This window comes from Triticum urartu, chromosome 2A (genome assembly GCF_056163025.1).
Source record: "Triticum urartu cultivar PI428250 chromosome 2A, HENAU_Tu73, whole genome shotgun sequence".
NCBI classification, from domain to species: Eukaryota; Viridiplantae; Streptophyta; class Magnoliopsida; order Poales; family Poaceae; genus Triticum; species Triticum urartu.
This window is the reverse complement of record NC_141874.1, coordinates 564,988,483-565,010,291: the sequence shown is the minus strand read 5'-3', so window position 1 is coordinate 565,010,291 and position 21,809 is coordinate 564,988,483. Positions and strand designations below refer to the sequence as shown.

The window sequence follows — 21,809 nt, the reverse complement described above, 5'->3', positions numbered from 1 at the left end:
ATTCTGGTTCGACGTGTATTAATCGGCACCGTCCGTTCGCGATCTGACGGCTGTGCTGGGCGGAGAAGGGTCGAACCGGCCGGTAGAGAAGGCAAAGGCCAGACACCGACCGAGCCCAACTCCAGTTTCGTCCCTCCGAGGCCAAAAAAAAACCTTCGCCGAAACCCTTCCCGATGGCCGCCGCCGTAGCCGCGGCCGCGGCCGACCAGCCGCGCCGCCGGAAGCCGACGCCGGGGCGCGGGGGCGTGGTGCTGCCCGCGGGGCTCTCCGAGGAGGAGGCGAGGGTGCGGGCCATCGCGGAGATCGTGTCGGAGATGGGCGAGCTCTCGCGCCGCGGGGAGGACGTGGACCTCAACGCGCTCAAGTCGGCCGCGTGCCGCCGCTACGGGCTCGCCCGCGCGCCCAAGCTGGTGGAGATGATCGCCGCCGTGCCGGAGGCGGACCGCGCGGCGCTGCTGCCCCGCCTGCGCGCCAAGCCCGTGCGCACGGCCTCGGGCATCGCGGTGGTCGCCGTGATGTCCAAGCCGCACCGGTGCCCCCACATCGCCACCACGGGGAACATCTGCGTCTACTGCCCGGGAGGCCCCGACTCCGACTTCGAGTACAGCACCCAGTCCTACACTGGATACGAGCCCACCAGCATGCGCGCTATCCGGGCAAGGTGATTTACTACTACTAATGCTGTTAACACATTGTTAGAAATACAAAATGCATGCTTCAGTTTGCATTGCAATTGAATCCTTCCTATGTGACTGAAAATTGTGTCTCATTGGACTGTTAATTAGTGCAAACAAGGTTTCACTAGTGATCTATTTGATCTCTGCGCATAAAAATCTAATAGCCACAGGTTGTGTTGAGCGATGTATCTATACAAGTACTCTTATCATTTTGACTGCTTTCTAGAGATGCTTTTGAAAATGTATTTACCGATCTGGAGTTGCAATTGTAGGTACAATCCATATGTGCAGGCCAGAAGCAGGATAGATCAGCTCAAAAGGCTCGGTCATAGTGCGGATAAGGTTTGTCCCTAGCCCAAGAAACTATTTCATCTTGCTTTGAGTGATTTCATGCTCAATCTACTTATACTTGATGCATTCTAAGTGCAAGGTAATTCAAATATACTCTTTTGCAGGTCGAGTTCATTTTGATGGGTGGGACTTTCATGTCTTTACCAGCTGATTATCGTGATTATTTCATCAGAAATCTCCATGATGCTTTATCGGGGCATACTTCTGCTAATGTTGAGGAGGCGGTTTGTTATTCAGAACATAGTGCTGTCAAATGTATTGGTATGACAATTGAGACGTAAGGGTCGTTCAACATATATCCATTCTTCTTGGTTGCATTTGAAAAAATCCCCTGTTATTTTTCCCATGAAACAACATCTAATTAGTCTTTTTATTCCAGGAGACCTGATTATTGCCTGGGGCCTCATTTGCGGCAGATGCTATCTTATGGATGTACCCGCTTAGAAATTGGTGTTCAGAGTACATATGAGGATGTTGCACGTGACACAAACAGAGGCCACACTGTAGCTGCTGTTGCTGATTGTTTTTCATTAGCAAAAGATGCTGGTTTTAAGGTTATTGCTCACCGGCCTGCTAATTCCTCTTGTTCAATTCATTTCCTTGTTGCTTGAACAGTAGGTTGGTAGCATCAGAATGAGGTGTCTTCTAGCTTGGATTATGACTTGCGCAGTTGTCCTAATAAATGATGATTTACCTGTTGATAGGTGGTTGCGCACATGATGCCAGATTTACCTAATGTTGGAGTTGAGAGAGATATGGAAAGTTTCAGAGAATTTTTTGAAAATCCAGCATTCCGAGCAGATGGTCTAAAGATCTATCCAACTCTTGTGATTCGTGGAACTGGTCTTTATGAGCTATGGAAAACTGGAAGGTACTATATTTATCCAGTGCTTGATATTTTATTTCCTGCTTGATCTTATGATCAGTCTTTCGGTTCTAAAGTTTGAGAGTGAGAATTGAGAACTGGGACACTTCCTTCAGCACTCACGTGTTGCATGCCCTCTCCTCGTCGCTGTCCGATCATTGTCCCCTTCTTCTTGCGGATGATAGTGGGCCCCGTAGGCCTCGAACCTTCAAATTTGAGAATTTTTGGACGTCCATGCCGGGATTTAATGAGGTGGTGCTTAACGCTTGGAATGAAGATTGCCATCATTTAGAACCTTATCAGAGGCTCTTTCACAAGCTCAAGAAGACAGGGCTAAGACTCACTGAATGGAGTAGGAAATTATTCTCCAGGTCCAAGTTGCACCTCCATGCCGCTCTGCTTGTGATCCTTCGGCTGGACACTGCTCAGGAGGGGCGTGCGCTCTCCATCCCCGAGCAAGATCTGCGGACCAAGCTCAAACGGAGGGTCGTGAGTTTGGCGGTATTAGAGAGAGCAAGGAAGAAGCAATGTGCGAGAATTTCCAATCTGAGAGAGGGTGACGCCAACACCAAATTCTTCCACCGGAGGGTGAACGCGAGACGTAGAAAGAATCACATTCACAGGATACAACACAACAATGGTTGGGTTACAGACCATCAACAAAAAGAGAACTTGATCTATGAGCACTTTTCCAATGTTCTTGGAAAAGGGATCAGGAGGTCCATGGACTTTAATTGGGATGAGCTGGGCCTCGAGGACCAGGACCACGAGTTGGGCGAGCTTGACTCCACCATCACCGAAGCGGAAGTTAAAGTTGCGATTGATCAAATGCCATGTGGCAAGGCACCGGGGCCGGACGGCTTCACTGGCATCTTCTTCAAGCACTGTTGGCCCATCATCAAAGTGGACTTGATGAATGTCATCCACTGTTTCGACACCCTCCACACGGCCAACCTCAAGTGGCTTAACTCGGCGAACGTGGTACTTCTCCCCAAGAAGGAGGGAGCAGAAGGGATCTCTGACTATAGACCTATAAGCCTTATCCACGCCGTTCCTAAGATCATCGCTAAGGTGCTTGCCAACCGCCTAGCCCCTCACATGCACTCGCTCATCTCCAATGCGCAAAGTGCTTTCATCAAAAGGAGAAGTATTCACGACAACTTCATGTATGTGAGGGGTCTTGCTCGCAAGCTGCACAAAAGTAAAATGCCTTCACTCCTCTTCAAGCTCGACATCCGGAAGGCATTTGACTCGGTCCGACGGGAGTACATCATTGATCTTTTGCAGAGAAGAGGGTTCCCACCCAAGTTTTGCAACTGGATCACCGCCTTGCTTCATACGTCCTCCTCAAGGATATTGCTCAACGGAGTGGTCGGTCCTCCGATCTTGCATGCATGCGGCCTTCGACAGGGGGACCCTATCTCACCGTTACTATTTCTCATCGCGATTGACCCGCTGCAGAAAATCCTCAACCTTGCAACCACCCATGGTCTCTTCCATAAGATTCGAGGACGGAGGGCAATATTCCGCACTTCCCTCTACGCCGATGATGCGGCGGTTTTCATGGCCCCTATCAAGGAAGATATTGAGAATCTCTCAAAGGTGCTCACCTGCTTTGGCAACGTGTCGGGCCTATGCACCAACTTTCAGAAGAGCTCGGTTGTCCCAATTCGTTGTGTGGCTATTGATCTAGATGTGATTCTTGCTAGCCTGCCGGCCACCAAGGTTGCCTTCCCCATCAAATATTTGGGTCTACCACTTTCGGTTTGGCAGCTTCGGAAAGGAGACTTCCAATTCCTTGAAGATAAGGCGGCGACACGGCTTGTGCCGTGGGATGGGCTGAACATTACGACCATGGGGCGATGTGCTCTTGTCAAGTCAGTCCTCACTTCGCAGCTGACCTACCACATCATCTCCCTCAACCCTCCTGCCAGCACACTTCATAACTATAACAAGATCCAGAGGGCTTTCCTTTGGGCGGGCACAGACAAGGCCACCGGGGCCAAGTGTAAAGTGAATTGGCGCAATGTTTGCCGCCCAACCGACCTTGGGGGCCTTGGTGTCATCGACCTCACCAAGTTTGCGCGGGTGCTACGACTTAGATGGCTATGGTTCGAATGGAAGGACCCAACTAAGATGTGGGTTGGCCTTGACAACCCTTGCGACAAGATGGACCGGGCTCTCTTCTACGCGTCTTCACACATCATCATTGGCAATGGGGCCCGTGCACCTTTCTGGGATTTACCTTGGATCAATGGGGTGGCGCCCTTGGACTTGGCACCGCTCATTTTTGATATCTCCTCGAGAAAAAAGTGGAAGGTCCGAGAGGCCATGCATGGCGATGCTTGGCTTGAAAAAATTAGGTTACCCATGGACTGGACAATGGAGCACATTACACAAATTGTGACTCTTTGGGCTCGCTCTCGGTATATTCACCTTGTGGACGGAATCGAAGATGACATTATATGGAAGCATACGACAAGTGGTCACTACTCCGTGACCTCGGCATATAAGGCTCAATTCCTTGGCGCCACGCGATCACCCATGGGGCAGACGATCTGGAAGGTCTGGGCGCCCCCAAAAGTCAATTTTTTTGCATGGCTTGCAACTCAAAACCGACTTTGGACGGCGGATAGGCTCCAGAAGCGAGCTTGGCCAAATTGCGGTTTATGTCCTCTTTGCAAGCAGACTAATGAAACGGTGGATCACCTCTTCTTCAAGTGTCGTTTCACTAGGAGACTTTGGGGCATGATCAAGGACTGGCTTGGGCTTGACGGCATGGACACTTCTTGCTGGAATGAAGAGCGCTCCATCAAGGATTGGTGGATCAACATGTCCGAGAAAAACGTGGCAAATCGGAAGGCAATGGCAACCCTCACCATGCTGTCTTGCTGGACTATTTGGTGTGAGCGAAATGCTAGGGTGTTCCAACAAAAATCGACGCTACCATCCATCATCTTTGGTAGCTTCAAGAATGAGGCTAGGCTTTGGATCGCCGCCGGCGCGAAACACTTGGGAAACATCATGCCGCGAGAGTAGAATCTATGTATCTTATCTTGCTTTTCTGTTGTAAAAGCAACTCTAAACTTCTTCTTAATTAATGGATGAGGCAAATCTTTTGCCTCCGTTTCGAAAAAAAAAGAATTGAGAACTTATATACTGGTGACATTTGTTGTGTTGCAGGTATAGAAACTACCCACCAGAGCTGCTAGTGGATATTGTAGCAAGGATTTTGTCGATGGTACCACCATGGACACGAGTCTATCGGGTCCAGAGAGATATCCCTATGCCACTTGTTACTTCCGGTGTCGAGAAAGGTAACCTGCGTGAGCTTGCTTTGGCTCGAATGGAAGACTTGGGCTTGAAATGCAGAGATGTCAGAACACGTGAGGCTGGAATTCAGGTAAATATGGGGCTCTGTGAAGTCACTGCCATGTGCTTCTAATTGATTAAGGATGTATCCTCATCTTTCTTGTTGTGCTTCTCCACACAGGATATCCATCACAAGATCAGGCCTGATGAAGTAGAGCTTGTCAGGCGTGATTATGCCGCAAATGACGGCTGGGAGACCTTTCTCTCGTATGAGGATACACGACAGGTACTCAATATCTCGGATGGGATGTGAAAATATGATATGGTTTATGCTGCGTTCCTAAATAGGCATGGATTTTTCCAATGTAATCATGGTCAATTCCCTTTTACATGGGTTGGATTTTTTTAAACTTGTTATCCACGTAGTTATTGCCTTGTTGGTTTCACTTGTACCAAGAAAGTTTTAATCTGTTCTGCTTGTATAGTGTGCTCCTGAGATTGCTACTGTTGCATAGAGTTTATCACCAGGCCCCTTATCCTTTTGATCTTGTGACTCACACTTTCCTTTTCTAAATTCTACAGGATATCCTTATTGGCCTGTTGCGCTTGCGTAAATGTGGCCGCAATGTTACAGGCCCTGAACTCGTAGGGAGGTGTTCAATTGTCCGTGAACTTCATGTCTATGGAACAGCAGTTCCTGTGCATGGTCGTGATGCGGAGAAACTTCAACACCAGGTTAATCTCTTACTCGAACAACCATGTGTGGTAGTTGTCCTCAAATGATCATACTCGGAATACATGGCTGTGCTCAAAATAGTAAAAAAAACAGGACCCACAGGTGTAGTATACAGTGATTGAATGAATACTTGCTAAGCATGGTCACGCTTAGGCTTTTATCAGTGTGTAATTGTTGGAGAGCCCTTCGCAGTTAATTATTCAGGTGTTTACGATGGCTGTGCTACTAGATTGTTTCAGCTGGCTAACATTTGTTCCATCCATCACCATTTTCAGGGGTATGGGACACTCCTGATGGAAGAAGCAGAGAGAATTGCTCGTAAGGAGCATCGATCAAAAAAACTGGCCGTCATCTCAGGAGTTGGAACCCGCCACTACTACCGCAAGCTGGGCTATGAACTTGAGGGGCCTTACATGGTCAAATGTCTAGCATAGTGTATTTCAGCATCAAACGGCACTTGTATTGCAACTAGAAAATTCAAATATGATCATGATGTTAAGTGTAATGTATTTGTAACCTTAGTTATTTTGAAAATTTTGTGTTTGCCCTCTTCAGAATAGAGTTATAGCAGCGTATTACACCTTTTAGCAGAATGGTGTAATCCATGCAACGTATCCTTTGCCGAATACACAGGACGATTTAGTTATTTGAGAGAGGGGGGTGGACGGATGGCCCCTATTTTGCTCCACATTTCCCTTACCCGCATCGTGTGTATGCACCAAACTGCTGTCCAGTTTGTTGAGAAGCTATCGAAGTAGTGAATGATCACTAGTGCGAAGATTATTACAGGAGTAGCCCCATGTCACACTCCGTAGCAGCTATTTTATCGGACAGTGAGTATCATTGGTTTTTCAGGCGCGGGTATCGTGGAGTTTATAGTTTCTGGCACAAGAATAATTGAATATATTTGATTGGAGTGATTTTGCCAGAAAGGAATACATACTGGATTGACTGCCTGTCATCCTTAATCTAACAGCATAATGTGACACCCTACGTAACAGTTACTTTTTTAGCAAGTACAATCCATCTCTCATTTCAAGCTTTTCATCTGATACTAGACCCGAAAGAAAACTCTGCAATTGCTGCAGTGATTTATCATACGATGGCTCAGCACAGAACATCTGGAACAAATAATATTAGAAGAAACCAATGAGTAGAAACTATGTTAATCAAATATAATATTAGAAGAAACCGATGAGTAGAAAATATGTTAATAGTAGAAACAGGAAGTGGACGAGATTTTAAAATTTTGTGTCTACCTTCAAAGTGTTATGTATTTTGTCCAGTGTCATATTGCCGAAATTGGTTAACATTCCTATGATGAATTTCTGCAGTGCATAATGACGAGTAAAATGATGGTAAGATCACAGAGAACAAAGAAATGGGGAGTGGATAAACAGGTATGTTGAGCATTAGAGAAAAAGAAATATGAAGTTGCAAGGAGTCAAACCTCATAGACTGTCATTTCTTTCTTAAGCTGTTCCTCAACGGATGCAACAGAACTTTCACCTTCGTCCTCATTCATTTGAAACGCTTCGCAGCTTTCGTTCACGATGCTGTTTTTGTTGACATCAGACATGCTATCAACAATTGTGAAGATGTGATCATCGGCATCTGGTCCCACCGATTCAGTCAGGACCCCCTATAACATAGTGTGAAATGCTTAGATGTGCTTATGAAGCAGGACATAGTTGAGAACTTTGCTAGGGAACCATTTGTACAGAAATGTAGTACCAGGTCATGTTTAGAGTATCATATACTCCATATATGTTTCTACTCCAATCAAAAAAAGACTACGATTTGTGCAGAACACTGATCCAAAGACTATCAACAATCTAGTCCATCTTACAGAGGCGCAAACATTAAAAAATCATACTTAAAAAGATTCAGAGTACCATTTCATTGTTAGTAATGTCAGGAATAACAGTGTTAACAGTTTTTTAGCATAAAGCAATCTTAACACTGATATTGACGATCGTGGATGAGTAAAGGAGTTCAAAAGGTAGTAACAGCGTATACTACACATAAACAATAAAAGTATTTTGACTTCATAATACATTTGTGACACACCTTGCTTGTCCAGAAACCTATTCTTCTGTTGAGAGAGTCTACAGGTATGCCGATTTCGGTAGCAAGTGCCTTTGAAGTCCAGCTGAAAATATTTGATGACTTTAGTCAGATGGGAACACAAGAGATATGCAGGAAGACAATTGATATTACCTTGGTTTCTCTTGAAACCGCATTATGATTGCAGCCTGCACAGGTACTACAGTAAACTGCATACTTCTGTCCTCAAATTGCAGTTCCAACTGGAAATGAAAAGAGAGCTCGTAAGAGATATTTCTTCAGTCTTCATGGTTACCCACATATACCCGTCAACTTCAAATTTGATATCAAACCTTGACCGTTCCAAGATTTTTCTTCCACAATAGCTTCCGTGGAGTTTTTATCTGATGGAATCTTTGTGCAAAATCAGACAGCAGTTTATCAACTGAAGCAGGAACTGCGAGATCTTCTGTCTACATTTGCGGCAGATATAGAGGTTTAGTGAATCAAGAGGGTGATCAAACAGCAAAAGCTCACGGTTCAACCCTTCAGTAAGCAAACCATAATTCTTACTAAGCATATTATTAAAATCAACTAGCACATAACATCAGATTAACTACAAATAACCACATGCATTGGTGAGGAATTCATCTTCAATTCTGTGTGCCCTCGCACCCAAAAGGAGGGAAGTTTTTATGTTGGAAATAACAGATATTTAAAAAAAGTGGTGACAGAAACTGAATCTTAGGAATTGTTGTATGTACGAGACAACCAAGATTTGAAGATGGCAGACACTGACAGAAAGTTAGTACGAAGATTTGATGACATAAACAGTTCTGAAACAAATTACTTTTTTTACAACAAAACAAATTACTTGTTAGTGTTGGTGCATATATCTTTGTACAGCAGGATAGCACGTCAATCAATACAGACACCAATTTACGCTCCTGGCTCAACTGTCTCACAATCGATATAGCATGTTATTAATTGAAATGCATGAGTCATTAGCAATCCACGGCATGAAAAGGGAGGGGGTACCACCATGATTTAGATAAAAAGCTTACTGGCAATACCTGAATCGGTGGCCAAAAGTTGGAAGAAATTATTGTAGCATCAAGAACATCATGAGAAATTTCTGCCTCCTCTTGCCCAGCAACTACCATAGAAAAAATAAGGGTTCAAATGCAGGTGCAGTGATAGTTGATGGTTTCTGAAGCAACATGCAGTATTTGAATGGTACCAGTTCCAGGTGCATTTAATAATGATGTTTTAATATTTGAGTTGGTTCTCTTCGAGTCAATCAAGTCATTGAGCATAATCTCACACTTCTGCATGCTGCTCTCACCGAAATGAATCTGCCAAAACAACATAATCATGAGAAATTAAAGGTTACAACGAAGGCATGATGCATCACATGCAGTCCAATCAAATGTTTTTAGAACATTACTAAGTATGGTTTAATACAAAAGTCAGTCTTAACCTTAAGGAGCTCCAGCGTGCGGATATCAGAATCTATATCAAAATCAGATTTGCTTAGCAGCTTTTCAGCCAGCATTACACGATATTCGTTGACCAATTGGTCCTTTGAGCCAATTATACTGACCATCAGTCCAAGTATATCAATTTTCCTCCTACTCCTGCTGCCTTTCAATGGATCTGCTTCAACAGGATCAGGCTCCCAGCTGTAGAAGTTGGAACCACGGTTCTTGATCTTAGAAAAGCAGATTTTCTTAAGGGATTAAGGAATAACAGGCGTTATGGCGAATGTAATGAATAAATCATACCTTTCAGAATTCAACCAAGCTTGCTTCTCATCAATGTTTGTATGATCATCATAGTCAGCATTTTCCTGGTTTTCAGCATCCCTGTTCAATTCTTCAAGAAGATTATCACCAGCATTTCCCCCACTTGTGTTTCCTCCAAATCCATCAGTTAGCATTGTCACTATGCATTTAATAGTGTCTTTTCTACCTCTCAGATAATCCCTAATTGGTTCACCAACTGCTTCCAAGAATACACCAGTGGGGTCAATCGACCGCAACGCCTTGATTGTGGAAACATACTGGTGCAATATGTCATTAGTTGAGGCACCAGCAGTAAGCAAGCGATATCTCAGTGATGAGATAAATGAGTCAACGAGCTTAGAGTGTTGACCCGTGTACTCTAAACACTGCTTTAGGTCTTCAATAGCGGGAGAACTACATTCATGCCCCAAAAAGTATCCAGATGTTAAATATTGCACAAGTTAAGAACGCACGCAAAGTAACAAGAGAATGAGGTCAATGTGCCATGAGACATGAAAGTAATTCATAAAATAGAATCAGATATTTGATATGACCGTGTCAACATACTTTATTAACACCTAAGCATGCAAACGAGGAGAGAGGAAGAAGAGCATGACACATGAAAGGAAATTAAGATCCTTAGTTCAAGGTGGCTAAAACAGATCATCAAATACACATCAGTGAAGCGATAACTAGATGACCTACATCATGATATATAAGTTTTAACTATATTGCACTTCGGCTAAATGAGGATAGGCTGCAAGGATACAGGGACAGTGGCAATGATTGGTATTAAGACATTATAGAAGTTGGATAGATCAAATAACCAAAAACTACATTTTCAGAAGTGAGAAAAGTATTCAAGCATATATATCAATATTTAGATCTCAGTGTTATTTAAATGTTTAACATCATGACATAGAGAAAAATGGCATACCTCTCAGGGTAATCTACTATAATTTCAAAAAGTTTGCCAATTCTTAGGTCCTGCAAGGTTTCATAAGCAAAATATTCAAGGCGCATGTGCCACCTCAGAAGTGCTTCAGAAGGAACACCGATCCCTGGGAAGGAAGAAGGGCGTGAGGCTAAGGGCGATTTCAGACCAGATAATCCACTGTCATAGTCAACAGAGTCCCCCAGATATGTCAAAAGAGCATGCAAAAACTGAAGAGGAACAACCTGACAAGACCAAAAGTTAGTCAGCACAAGCTCCAGAAGTAAGCATCATCTAGGGGAGAGGTATATAAATTGAAAACGGAATAGCTTGACAAGACCCCAAAAGTTTCCTTAACATTGTTACGTGTAAAAGCTGAAGAGGTATGTGGCATGCCAGCGTCAGCATGTATGGACACTATATAACCATAAGCTAGATTCAATAAGCCCATAATAGTTATAACAATATAACAAAATCTCTATCTGCTAACCTGACATGCTAAAGAATTGGTCTAAAAATAGATATCAAAGAACTGCAGTAACATTAGCAAAGATGTTCTGAAGTACAACCTGGACCATGACAGGTGCACTGCAGTGACAGCTCTATTACATAAACAATGCATTCCTGTTCCAGTCTGAAGATTGAGCATAACAGACTGAGCATACAAAGAATAATTTAACCTCAGCAAGCTCAATTACTTAAGTTGGCTGAGCATAATACAAAGGCATGTGATACAAAAAGAAGAAAGGACATGGTAAATATTCGTGCTTATAAATGGATAAACTTAACAAAATGGTGATATGAACAGGTACTTGAATCCACTTCTTGACACTCCCAAGGACAGGGATTCTGTAATCATCACCAGCTAGTTCATAAACTTTAGACTGCAGATGAGAAAAATTAAGACAAGGTTACTGCCAGAAATTCAATGGCATCTCTGCCAGAATAAGAGATGGAGTAGGTGCTAGGCACAGAAGGGCGTATGGACCTTTAAAAGCCAGATTATTGCAGAGGAATAAGAATCTTCGGTCATAGATGTAAAACCAAGACATCTAAAATCACGAACAACTTTTCCAATGTTCTTAACCAAAGTGCAACTTTCTGAAATAACTGTTTCTTGACTATCAATGTCCATTTTAGAATCCCAAGCAGAAACATTGCTCCGTCCAAAAAGTGCATGACTAGCAAGTTGGTCGTTCTCATCAGATGCATCCACCATGGTATTTAGTTCTTCCAGTTTCTTCTTGAAATAGACATTTAGAATCTCTGTAAAATGTCAAGCATGAGCGAACATGACTTTTCCTGATCAAAAGCACAGCGGTAAACCAGGCAATGCCATCACAGGAACTGAAGGTGCCAATAACTAGTGCCTCAACACAGAACAGAAAATATAACACTCTCTGTGTTTTGTTGATTTTCATTATTGCAAAGCCTAACTCAAAATCCATGCCCTAAGGTTCATTAATGGAATTGTATCCAAAAGAACACCGATTCGTGTCAAACACAAGAAAAAAAAACTTATCTTCTCATAAAACGGAGAAGGAAAGGTTGCTAACCAGGAAAGCTCAAGGGCAGGGTTGTCAGAAGTACAGAAGATACCATTAATTGGTACCTAGGCATTAAGCTGGAACTACACTCAACTGCTTTGAGCTTTCTGTTTTGTGCCTTTTCCTCGTATGATTGTAAAGCATGAGCTAGAACTAGGACACATTTTTCCTGGTAACTCTTTTCCAAGCATATGTCCTCTAGTGCTGCACTCAAGACATCCTCAGGCCAACTTTCCTGAACCTGGAATGCATGATTTCAGAGATTATGTTACTTAAAAATCCTAAAGAAATAAAACAAGGTGTTAAGTGATCATGTCTAAAATATCTTTAACTGGATGAAAGAAGGTGTCTCAAATTGAACCTACTGAATACTGATGTTAGTTCTATTGAGATTAACACATCAACATTTGGTACATTATCCATGTCCATGCTACAGTAAGGTAATCTGATGGCGCATATCACTTTAAAACAACACATGCAAATTCACCCGCAAAAAAAAAATATTCAAGGTCAAGCTGGGTTATATCAATATCAGTTTATCCTATTCCGTATTTTGTAACCATTTTATCATTTTTTTGACTGGTACCTACTCCCTCGGGTCCAAATTATTTGAAATTCTAGCTTTGTCCTAAGTCAAACTTCTTTAAGTTTGGCCATGTTTAGATAAATAAATATCAAAATCTACAATACTGAATTAGTTTCCTTAGATTCATCATAAAATATATTTGCTGTTGTATATATTAGCACATTTTTCTATATATTTGGTCAGATATAGAGAAGTTTGACTTAGGAGTTAGGGCAAAGCTAGAACATCAAATAATTTGGGACGAAGGTAGTAGTAAATATATTCACTTCTCAGCATATCCTCTTTAGTATTTGCTTTGCACAAATGAGCTTCAAGTATAATTTATCTATTTTCCTTGTTGAGTCAACATACTTATCATTATGCATCCTGATTGTGTAAGCAAATTATGAAACAGATAGACTCCAAATCTGAAGAAAAATGAAAATTGTAAACAAAGGCCTTGAACAAACAATAATTAGGTTTTCCACAACTTACACAGAATCTAATTCTTTCTACTGCAGAAGAACTGCTATAAGGATGAAATTTCTGCCAGAACATCTTGACCGCATTGTTTCTAAATGCTTCCTGCACAGGGGCGGGTTAACAAGTGAAGTTAAATTAAATATCCATACTAACAGAAACAATGTACTAGAGCAAATTGAGAAATTCAGCAAAGAGGCTAGCATCAAGTCATCAACTAATATTAGACTGGGTGTCTGCTACTCATTACTAACTCAACTACAGAGGTAACTAGACCAATATCTGCCTAATCAGTATGGCAAAAATACTCTTATTCTACAGGGACAATCGAGTATACAACCTACCTTACCCCTGTATTTTAGCTACCTCTTCCTCTTAACTGCATTATGGACATATAGAAGATTGGTTGACTACCTCATAGACAGATGACAGAAATGAAGTCAGAAGCAGTGAGTCTTAATAAATACTACTGGAAGCAAGTGTTAGTCTCAGTAATTCATCGTGCCATAGTGCATAATATGAGATAGCTCAAGCTTCAAGGTTTATGGCCTCACTGGCTATAGCTTATTAGGATATACAAGCTCGTTTATCTACATTTGCCAACTAATGGAACAAGAAACTGAAAACTTCAGAAAGCTAAAGAAAATACGTAAATCAAATCAGCCACTGCAGCTACTCCAATTGTACACACTATTACACTGCTGGTTTTTGCATTTGGTGGTATAACCCCACAAGAAACTCCTCTGATGCCACAGGGAGGGTTCCCAGAAAATGGAAATGGCACCAACAGTTTTCAAAGTCACCTCAGATTAGCAATATACAGCTAAGAAACTTTTCAGGTTGCTTGAGTTATGACACTAAAAATTAACAGAGTTGAGCATTTGAGGGAACGGAGATGACTAATTTGTTAATGTTCAAGCATGATTCGAATTCAACCAGGACCACATGTACAACTTGAACAAATCCCTGACTCGCTACATGTACAGTTTTATATCTTGATTCAAGAAGCATAGCTCCTGATTCCATCAATGGAATCACGAGCGACAAGGTTAAACATGAAGCTGGCCCAGCTCGTGAAACTTCACATTGCTAAAACAGCCTATCTTAACCAGTGACACATTTGCAGTAACGATTCCGGTCATAACTGTCAACTAGATGCTGAAGAGCGGGCCTAAGACGCTAAGAGCAGCAACCACCGTTCTTATACCAAGAGAAGAACGGGAGGCAGGCAAGCTAGTTCATCCAGAAATCCCGCATCCCAACGCTGATTGCACTCCGGAATTTCACACGGGCATTTACACAAACACACGCGGGGGTGGGGGGGGAGGCTTTGATCCCAACCCCGTACTCCCACGGTGCACCCTCTGCGATTCGGCACAGGCATTCTCGCAAACACCCAGCACGCGACGCAATGTGTATCCTAAGTTCCCAGCCCGTCCGACTCGGAAGTAGCAGCACAGAGCAGTATGAAGTGCGGGTGTGAGGGAGGGAGAGAGGAACGGGAGTCGCAGACCTCGAGGTTGTGGAGGAAGTAGTCGCGGACGAGCGTGGCGAGGCCGCGGGCGCAGAGGTCCGCCACGACGGGGGCGAGGCGCGGGCCGACGGAGAGGTCGCCGGCGCCGCCGACGAGCTCGCCGGAGAGAGCGCAGAAGCGGGCCCACGAGCCGAGGGCGCCGTCGGAGTCGTCCAGCTGCATCGCCTGGCGGCCGCGGCCGCAGCCGAGAGCGGAGCGCGGGGGGGACCGGGGAACGGGAAGGAGGCGAAGCGCGAAAGCTCCAAAGTCCAAAGTGGGGAAAGGGGGCACGCCGTGGGCAGGAGAAGAGCAGGAAAAAATCGCGAGGTGGGCTTGGCTGGTTTGGTCGTGGCTTGACTTCTCTCGGTGTGTGCGTGCGGTCGGACCCCGTGGCCATTCGACTCGAACAACGACGGCGCGATGCTGGCTTGTGGCTTGGGCTCGCGGTTACCGTGCCAACATGCATGCCGCGCCACGGCACGACCCACACGAATCCATCGGCTGACCATGAAATGCATCCGGCCGAGCTTCCGGACTGGAACGAGAATTAAGGTTGTACTATGCAATATTTAATTTTTTGCGAGATACTAGAGCCGCGACAATTAATTTAGATGGAAGGAGTAACATTTTTCAGGCTGCCGAGGTCACTCTGATCAAAATCTATCTCATCACTTCTACTGCTCCAGATGACGGAGCTATTCCAAGCCTCGACTTCGATTATCAGAGGAAACTAAAGGGAAACATTCTTTTTGGCTCGAAGTCTGGACGGAGCCGGATGCCCTCCGCCGCCTCGCCCCTGAGCTCTACAAAATGGAAGCGGAGGATGGTCTTCATGGAGCTTCGTGATGAGACATGGGTCAGGAGGCTTGCACAAATGAGCAGCGTCGAACAACTTTGGCAATTCATTCACCTCTGGGACGCTTGCTGATATCGTTTTAGAACCTGATTGAGATGGCACCGTCACTTGGAAGTGGGATGGCTAATGGTGTATATTCGACGCCCTCGGCTTATACGGTGCAATTCCTCGGCTCTCACCAGAAGTTCGACGCGACCATGCTTTGCAAGGTCCGCGCGGAGCCAAAGTGCAAAATGTTCGTCTAACTTGTGTTGTGTGGATGCATCATCACCGTGCATATGCTTGCGGCTCAGGGTTGTCCGCTTGACCCGATATGTCACCTTTGCCTTAGTGCACTGAAAGCAACAGTGCACATGTGCAAGGACCACCCCTTTCTCCATTGTGGTGGCTACCTGCATTCAGGTTTGGACCGAGGAGAATTTCACGGGTGGCGGGATGGGCCCCACCAAAAGCCTTGTGGCCTAGTGGAGCAGAATGCTTGCCGAGGCCCCAATGCATGCATGGTACTACCAGAGTGGGGGTCTCTTTTACACGTTGTGAAACATTTGGAAGAAGCCGAACCGGTGCATCTTCAACGGAACTCGCATGACCTACATCTAGGTGGCCATGTTGGCCCTGCGGGATATTAGACTGAGGGAGATGGCCTAAGGGACCCCCAATCGAGCGAGAGTATTGGGTATTTTGTTGGCCTCGGATTTTTAGCTATTGGGTTTCCAACTCATTGCCGAAATGAGTCACTCTATCATAGTTATATTTCGTTCGTCTAAATGAAAAGGTAGTGCCCCCGTCGGTTCCTTGAAGAAAATGAATCCTCTTAAACTTCAAACATAAAAATGTAGCTATTCGGGGACCTGTTCAGGAGTGCTCCCCAGCCGGCAACTCCCTAACTCCCCAGCCGCCAGCCCATCGCTAGCTTCCACTAAGAAAAAACCGGAGTTCATGGTTTGTTTCAGTGAGTCGGCTTTGGCTTCCTATGATAGCTTAACTTCTCCAGCAATGACCCATGTAAAAGACGATTGTTAGGGCTGTCAGGCCAGGGCGTTAGAGGAGGAGGTTGTCCCGATCCCGACATAGCTCAATCAGGGGTTGTTGAGGACATGGTCGACCTAATGTCGGCGGAGTCTGAACAAGGGTGATAGAGGTAGAGGCACAGTTTGGTTGGTGAGAGAGAGGAGGACGGGGATGAGGGAGGCGTGCTGACAAGCTCCATCGTGCTGGCGCCATGACACAACGCGGGCTCCTCCCAGTGGCACTATGGTTAGCCGAAGAACGGGCATGTATGTCTATGGGTTGTTCTTTTGAGCAAACCGGTATGCTCGCCAGTTAGTAGTGGCAATATCGTGTAAAGTTCATCAACTATATCCTTCGACTTCTCATAACATGAAAATAGCAGCTTCCCCGACTCATTCGTATTTGTATTGCAAAACACCTCTAACTTCTTGTTCTCAACTCCAAGAGTTAGGATGTTCGATCCAGCTCTGGCCGCGGAGTTGGCAGGAGCTGAAGCACTCCCAAAAAGGCCCTTAGTTTTCAAAGATACGATATCAAAGAACAAAGAATCTGAGTGTTTTTATCTAAATGTATTTCTTGGGTATATAGGGTGCGAATGGTCGTGCATGCATCTTACGCAACAACCGATCACACATTATATAATGCATTGTTGTAACCAAGATGCACCGCAACCCTGGAGAAGAGGAAGCGGCGATAAGAGAGTTACCAACGTTAGAGAGTAAAAACTACACCCTCCAGCTGAGAGATGGTGTTAGTAGGAGTAAGGGGAGAAGGAGGCCAATGGTGCAACAATCATTAAATACCTACCAACAATCTCAGGAAAATTTATATACCCACCAACAATGAGGGTAGAGAAAAAAAGAGAATGAAGAAAGGGGAAGTGTGGCGAGTAGTGTTGATAAGGTGATACTGAAGAAGGGTTGTTGCCTCTTCCCAAAAGATAGGACGAAGATCGCACCATTCAGATGAAACTTGTGGTTGAAATCGTTCAGATGAAACTTGTAGCACCGCGGGACCGGTCCTATGCAGATCTAGCAACCTCCGCTAGCCTCTGCATCATATCGATCCTAAGTTGTCGCCTTCACACAACGTATACATAGAACATGCACGCCATGTGGATGGAACGGTCGATATCACAACACAAATCAAAGAGAAATCTGTAACAAGAACATATATCCTATATATATACCTAGAAAATTGATCCCCACTACCTCTAATTCTCTCAACATGCAGCCCTCAACCTCATCAAGTGCACTACATAAGCATCCACTAGCACTATTTATTCAGCTCATGCAAACCACATGCATACTCTTTGTTCACACATAATGCAAGTACGGAAAAATGTCTACATTAAAAGCAGATTTAGATCGATATTTCGTTCATAATTCATTTGGAATTAATCTTTAATTCCCATTGCAGTGTGCGGGGAAATCACCTAGTATACAACAAATCTTGAGAGTCAAATTTAATGAATTAATACAACAAGGGTCTTTTGAACAAGATATCACTCATACAAAAGAAGCAAAATACCTTAGACAGGTAAATGATACAAATTACCTTAAGAAGACTTCAAATAAAAGCAAAGGGCGTCCACATCCTTGCCTAGGCCACTACATGTGGGATAACTAGCTAACATCATTCATCAATAAACATGTTCCCGAAATGCTACTACTTGATTTGCAACAATTCCAAGGCAAAGGAAAACAAATAAAGCAAGGAGTACGTGACATGCTCTGCAAGACTTGCATCTGATCTACACTACATATGCATCATTCTCGAATAAGTGGATATATCTAGGGTTGAGCGACAACAAGCACTAAGCATTCTATAGTGACACACTACAACTCTCATCCATAAGAGACAAGGAAATAGAGCACATGAGGGAAAACATTGTATAAGAACCATCTATGCCTGCCATCAAACATAACACCAGCTTGCATTAAGGGTGGGCAAGTTTTAGAGACCGTGGTTGGAGTTCCGCTATGATCAGCTCCAAGTCATCCATAACCGCAGACACAACTATTCGAATATATTTAACCATGCAAGGGGGTGTACTTGTTGGGGATATAACTACTAGGTATGACCCGCCCAGGAGGGGCCGGGTCATGCCACTGGCGGCTTAAGATGAAGAGGCCCAAGAAGATATGAATATGGCGGTTCATAAAGCAAGCTTGTTGAAGGCCCAAGACCTGGGGACGACTTAAGGCCCACGGGTGTGAGCCGCCATATCTTTAACTTGTATTGTAAGGCAAGTTTAATTAGATACCGAGCCGGACACATCTTGTATGAGCCGGCCGGGACTCTGTAAGCCGCCGGGCATCAATCTGTGTATATAAAGGGGTGACCCGGCGGCGGGTTAACCCAAGTAACAATCAATCGAGAATTAGGTCAAGCGTATTCGCTCCCTGGTAATCGAAACCCAAGCAATACAACCTAAAACAGGAGTAGGCTTTACCTCGTTGAGAGGGGCCTAACCTGGGTAAACTCCCTGTGTCATTTGTCCCGTTTAACCCCTTCAAACTAACCTAGTTGCGATGGCTCCACACCTAAGTCCTTTTGCTAGGGCATCTGCCGTGTTAAGTCCACGATAGTTGGCGCCCACCGTGGGGCCAGTGCACGGTGGTTTCGAGTTCTTGAAGAGCAACTTCGTAGGGATTAAGGGATACGCCATGGGCCGGATGACCAAGAGTCATCGCGGCAAGCTCTACATCGACGACGTTGGCTAGGACCCCGAGGCCGGCTCAATTGAGTACGGGTACCGGGTCCCCTTCGGCGGAATCCATGTCTTCATCGGCAAGATCGGCGAGTCGGAGCCTGAGCAGTACACCTGCATCGACATCGTCGAGACAGCTTAGAATTCCAGCTACCGGCATTCTCCCTCTTCATGTAAACCTTGTAAAATAAGGGAGAATAGCCATAAGTAACGTGATATAATGTGTAATAACAACCCATAATGCATTAAATATCAACATAAAAGCATGATGCAAAATGGACGTACCAATGCTATATGGCGGGTTGTGGTTTATCATATAAGTCGCCCGTATGGTCGTAGTGTGACTGATCTGAAAGTGAATTTCGCTAAGTAATGGACAGATAGATTCCACAGATTGATGCTACGATTTTGGATCTGCCAAAGTTCAGAAAATAAAATAAATTCTAGATCTAAAGTGAAGGCAGTGGAAGAACTCATGTGTTCGGATGGATCTTACACAGAAAAAGTATCTACTGTGATTGGAAAAGGGATGCTAAGCTACTACCGCGCGTCTTCAATATCATGTTCAGATTCAACTACGCGATCTAAAGAAGGAAAAGAAGAATAGAGAAGAACTCCGACGAACTGGGCAAACCCTAATGGAGATCTGCTATGTGGGAGGAGGAGTACTTACTGATGTTGTTGGACAGCAGAGGTGCGCCGCAGTTCTTTGGTTTGTTCAAGTTGATGCAGCGACCGGAGTTGAGGCAGTTGACGAAGACCGACAGCGGCGGAGCTCGGGCGCGCAGGGGCGTTGCGAGGAGGAAGACGGAGACGAGGGGGCAACGGTGAAAAAATGAAAAGGGCCCTTGTCCCTATTTATAAGGAGATGGATAAATGGTATGTGCGGGAATCGAGGAGGCCAAAAGAACGATTAGGTGGCTATACGGACGCCTCAATTTTCGTGAGGTTCATTAAAAAAATCTCCGTTGAGAGGTTCTGGGCCTTGTGCATAATTAATGCGAGATGATGTCATGGCGGGTTAACACGATGCTGAGATGTGACGTCATGGCAGGTTACAATGAATAAGTACAGAGTTCACGATGAAGATTCAGCTAAGTCAAGAAATGAAGATTGATGTGAACAAGTTCAAATCAACGTGGGGCCTAATATTGGGGATATAACTACTGGGTATGACCCGCCCAGGAGGGGCCGGGTCATGCCACTAGCGGCTTAAGATGAAGAGGCCCAAGAAGATATGAAGATGGCGGTTCATAAAGAAAGTTTGTTGAAGGCCCAAGACCCGGGGACGACTTAAGGCCCACGGGTGTGAGCCGCCATATCTTTAACTTGTATTGTAAGGCAAGTTTAATTAGATACCGAGCTGGACACGTCTTGTATGAGCCGGCCGGACTCTGTAAGCCGTCGGGCATCAACCTGTGTATATAAAGGGGTGACCCGGCAGCGGGTTAACTCAAGTAACAATCAATCGAGAACTAGGTCAAGCGTATTCGCTCCCTGATAATCAAAACCCAAGCAATACAACCTAAAGCAGGAGTAGGCTTTACCTCGTTGAGAGGGGCCAAACCTGGGTAAACTCCCTGTGTCCTTTGTCTCATTTAACCCCTTCAAGCTAACCTAGTTGCGATGGCTCCACACCTAAGTCCTTTTGCTAGGGCATCTGCCATGTTAAGTCCATGACAATACCAATGTACCCTTTGCATGTTTTGCCTATCTCTTGTCATAGGCCAGTTATTGACACATTAGATGAATGCACGGACAGAGGCAGATGAACATGATGTCGGGGAACGTAGCAGAATTTTAAAATTTTCTACGCATCACCAAGATCAATCTATGGAGTCATCTAGCAACGAGGGAAAGGGGAGTGCATCTACATACCCTTGTAGATCATGAGCGGAAGCGTTCAAGAGAACGGGGTTGATGGAGTCGTACTTGTCGTGATCCAAATCACCGATGACCAAGTGCCGAACGGACGACACCTCCGCGTTCAACACACGTAAGGTTGGGAAGACGTCTCCTCCTTCTTGATCCAGCAAGGGGAAGGAGAGGTTGATGGAAATCCAGCAGCACGACGACGTGGTGGTGGAAGCAGCGGGATCTCGACAGGGCTTCGCCAAGCACCAACAAGAGGGAGAGGTGTCACGGAGGGAGAGGGAGGCGCCAGGGACTTGGGTGCGGCTGCCCTCCCTCCCCCCCCCCCACTATATATAGGGCCCCTAGGGGGGCGCCGGCCCTAGGAGATCCAATCTCCAAGGGGGGCGGCGGCCAATGGGGGGGACTTGCCCCCAAGTCAGGTGGGGCGCCCCCACCCCTAGGGTTTCCAACCCTAGGCGTAGGGGGAGGCCCATGGGGGGCGCACCAACCCACCAGGGGCTGGTTCCCCTCCCACTTCAGCCCATGGGCCCCTCCGGGATAGGTG

General features: G+C 45.0%; 2 protein-coding genes across 3 annotated transcripts; one reads left to right on the top strand and one right to left on the bottom strand.

The window, feature by feature from the left end:
• The first annotated feature begins 111 nt into the window (after window positions 1-111).
• On the top strand, window positions 112-6,478 carry ELO3 (radical SAM domain-containing protein / GCN5-related N-acetyltransferase (GNAT) family protein). The gene is made up of 9 exons (XM_048702057.2): window positions 112-661; window positions 950-1,019; window positions 1,133-1,305; window positions 1,408-1,582; window positions 1,733-1,899; window positions 5,077-5,296; window positions 5,387-5,491; window positions 5,788-5,940; window positions 6,217-6,478. The coding sequence occupies exons 1-9, from the start codon at window positions 174-176 to the stop codon at window positions 6,373-6,375; spliced, it is 1,710 nt and encodes a 569-aa protein (XP_048558014.2). The 5' UTR covers window positions 112-173; the 3' UTR covers window positions 6,376-6,478.
• Window positions 6,479-6,803: 325 nt separating this feature from the next.
• Window positions 6,804-15,125, bottom strand: APC2 (anaphase-promoting complex/cyclosome 2). Of its 2 annotated transcripts, XM_087544374.1 has the most exons (17): window positions 14,811-14,938; window positions 13,642-13,707; window positions 13,313-13,402; window positions 12,262-12,493; window positions 11,694-11,971; window positions 11,518-11,589; window positions 10,709-10,950; window positions 9,772-10,185; window positions 9,468-9,669; window positions 9,228-9,342; window positions 9,061-9,143; window positions 8,341-8,460; window positions 8,162-8,250; window positions 8,012-8,093; window positions 7,392-7,583; window positions 7,201-7,269; window positions 6,804-7,062 (listed from the first exon to the last, which is right to left on the bottom strand). In XM_087544374.1, exons 3-17 carry the CDS (start codon window positions 13,373-13,375, stop codon window positions 6,943-6,945), a joined length of 2,373 nt encoding a protein of 790 aa, XP_087400500.1. In that variant the 5' UTR covers window positions 13,376-13,402; window positions 13,642-13,707; window positions 14,811-14,938; the 3' UTR covers window positions 6,804-6,942. The 2 variants fall into 2 exon arrangements, with proteins under 2 accessions (XP_087400500.1, XP_048558013.1); XM_048702056.2 differs by lacking the exon at window positions 13,642-13,707 and having other exon boundaries at window positions 14,811-15,125.
• Window positions 15,126-21,809: the final 6,684 nt, after the last annotated feature.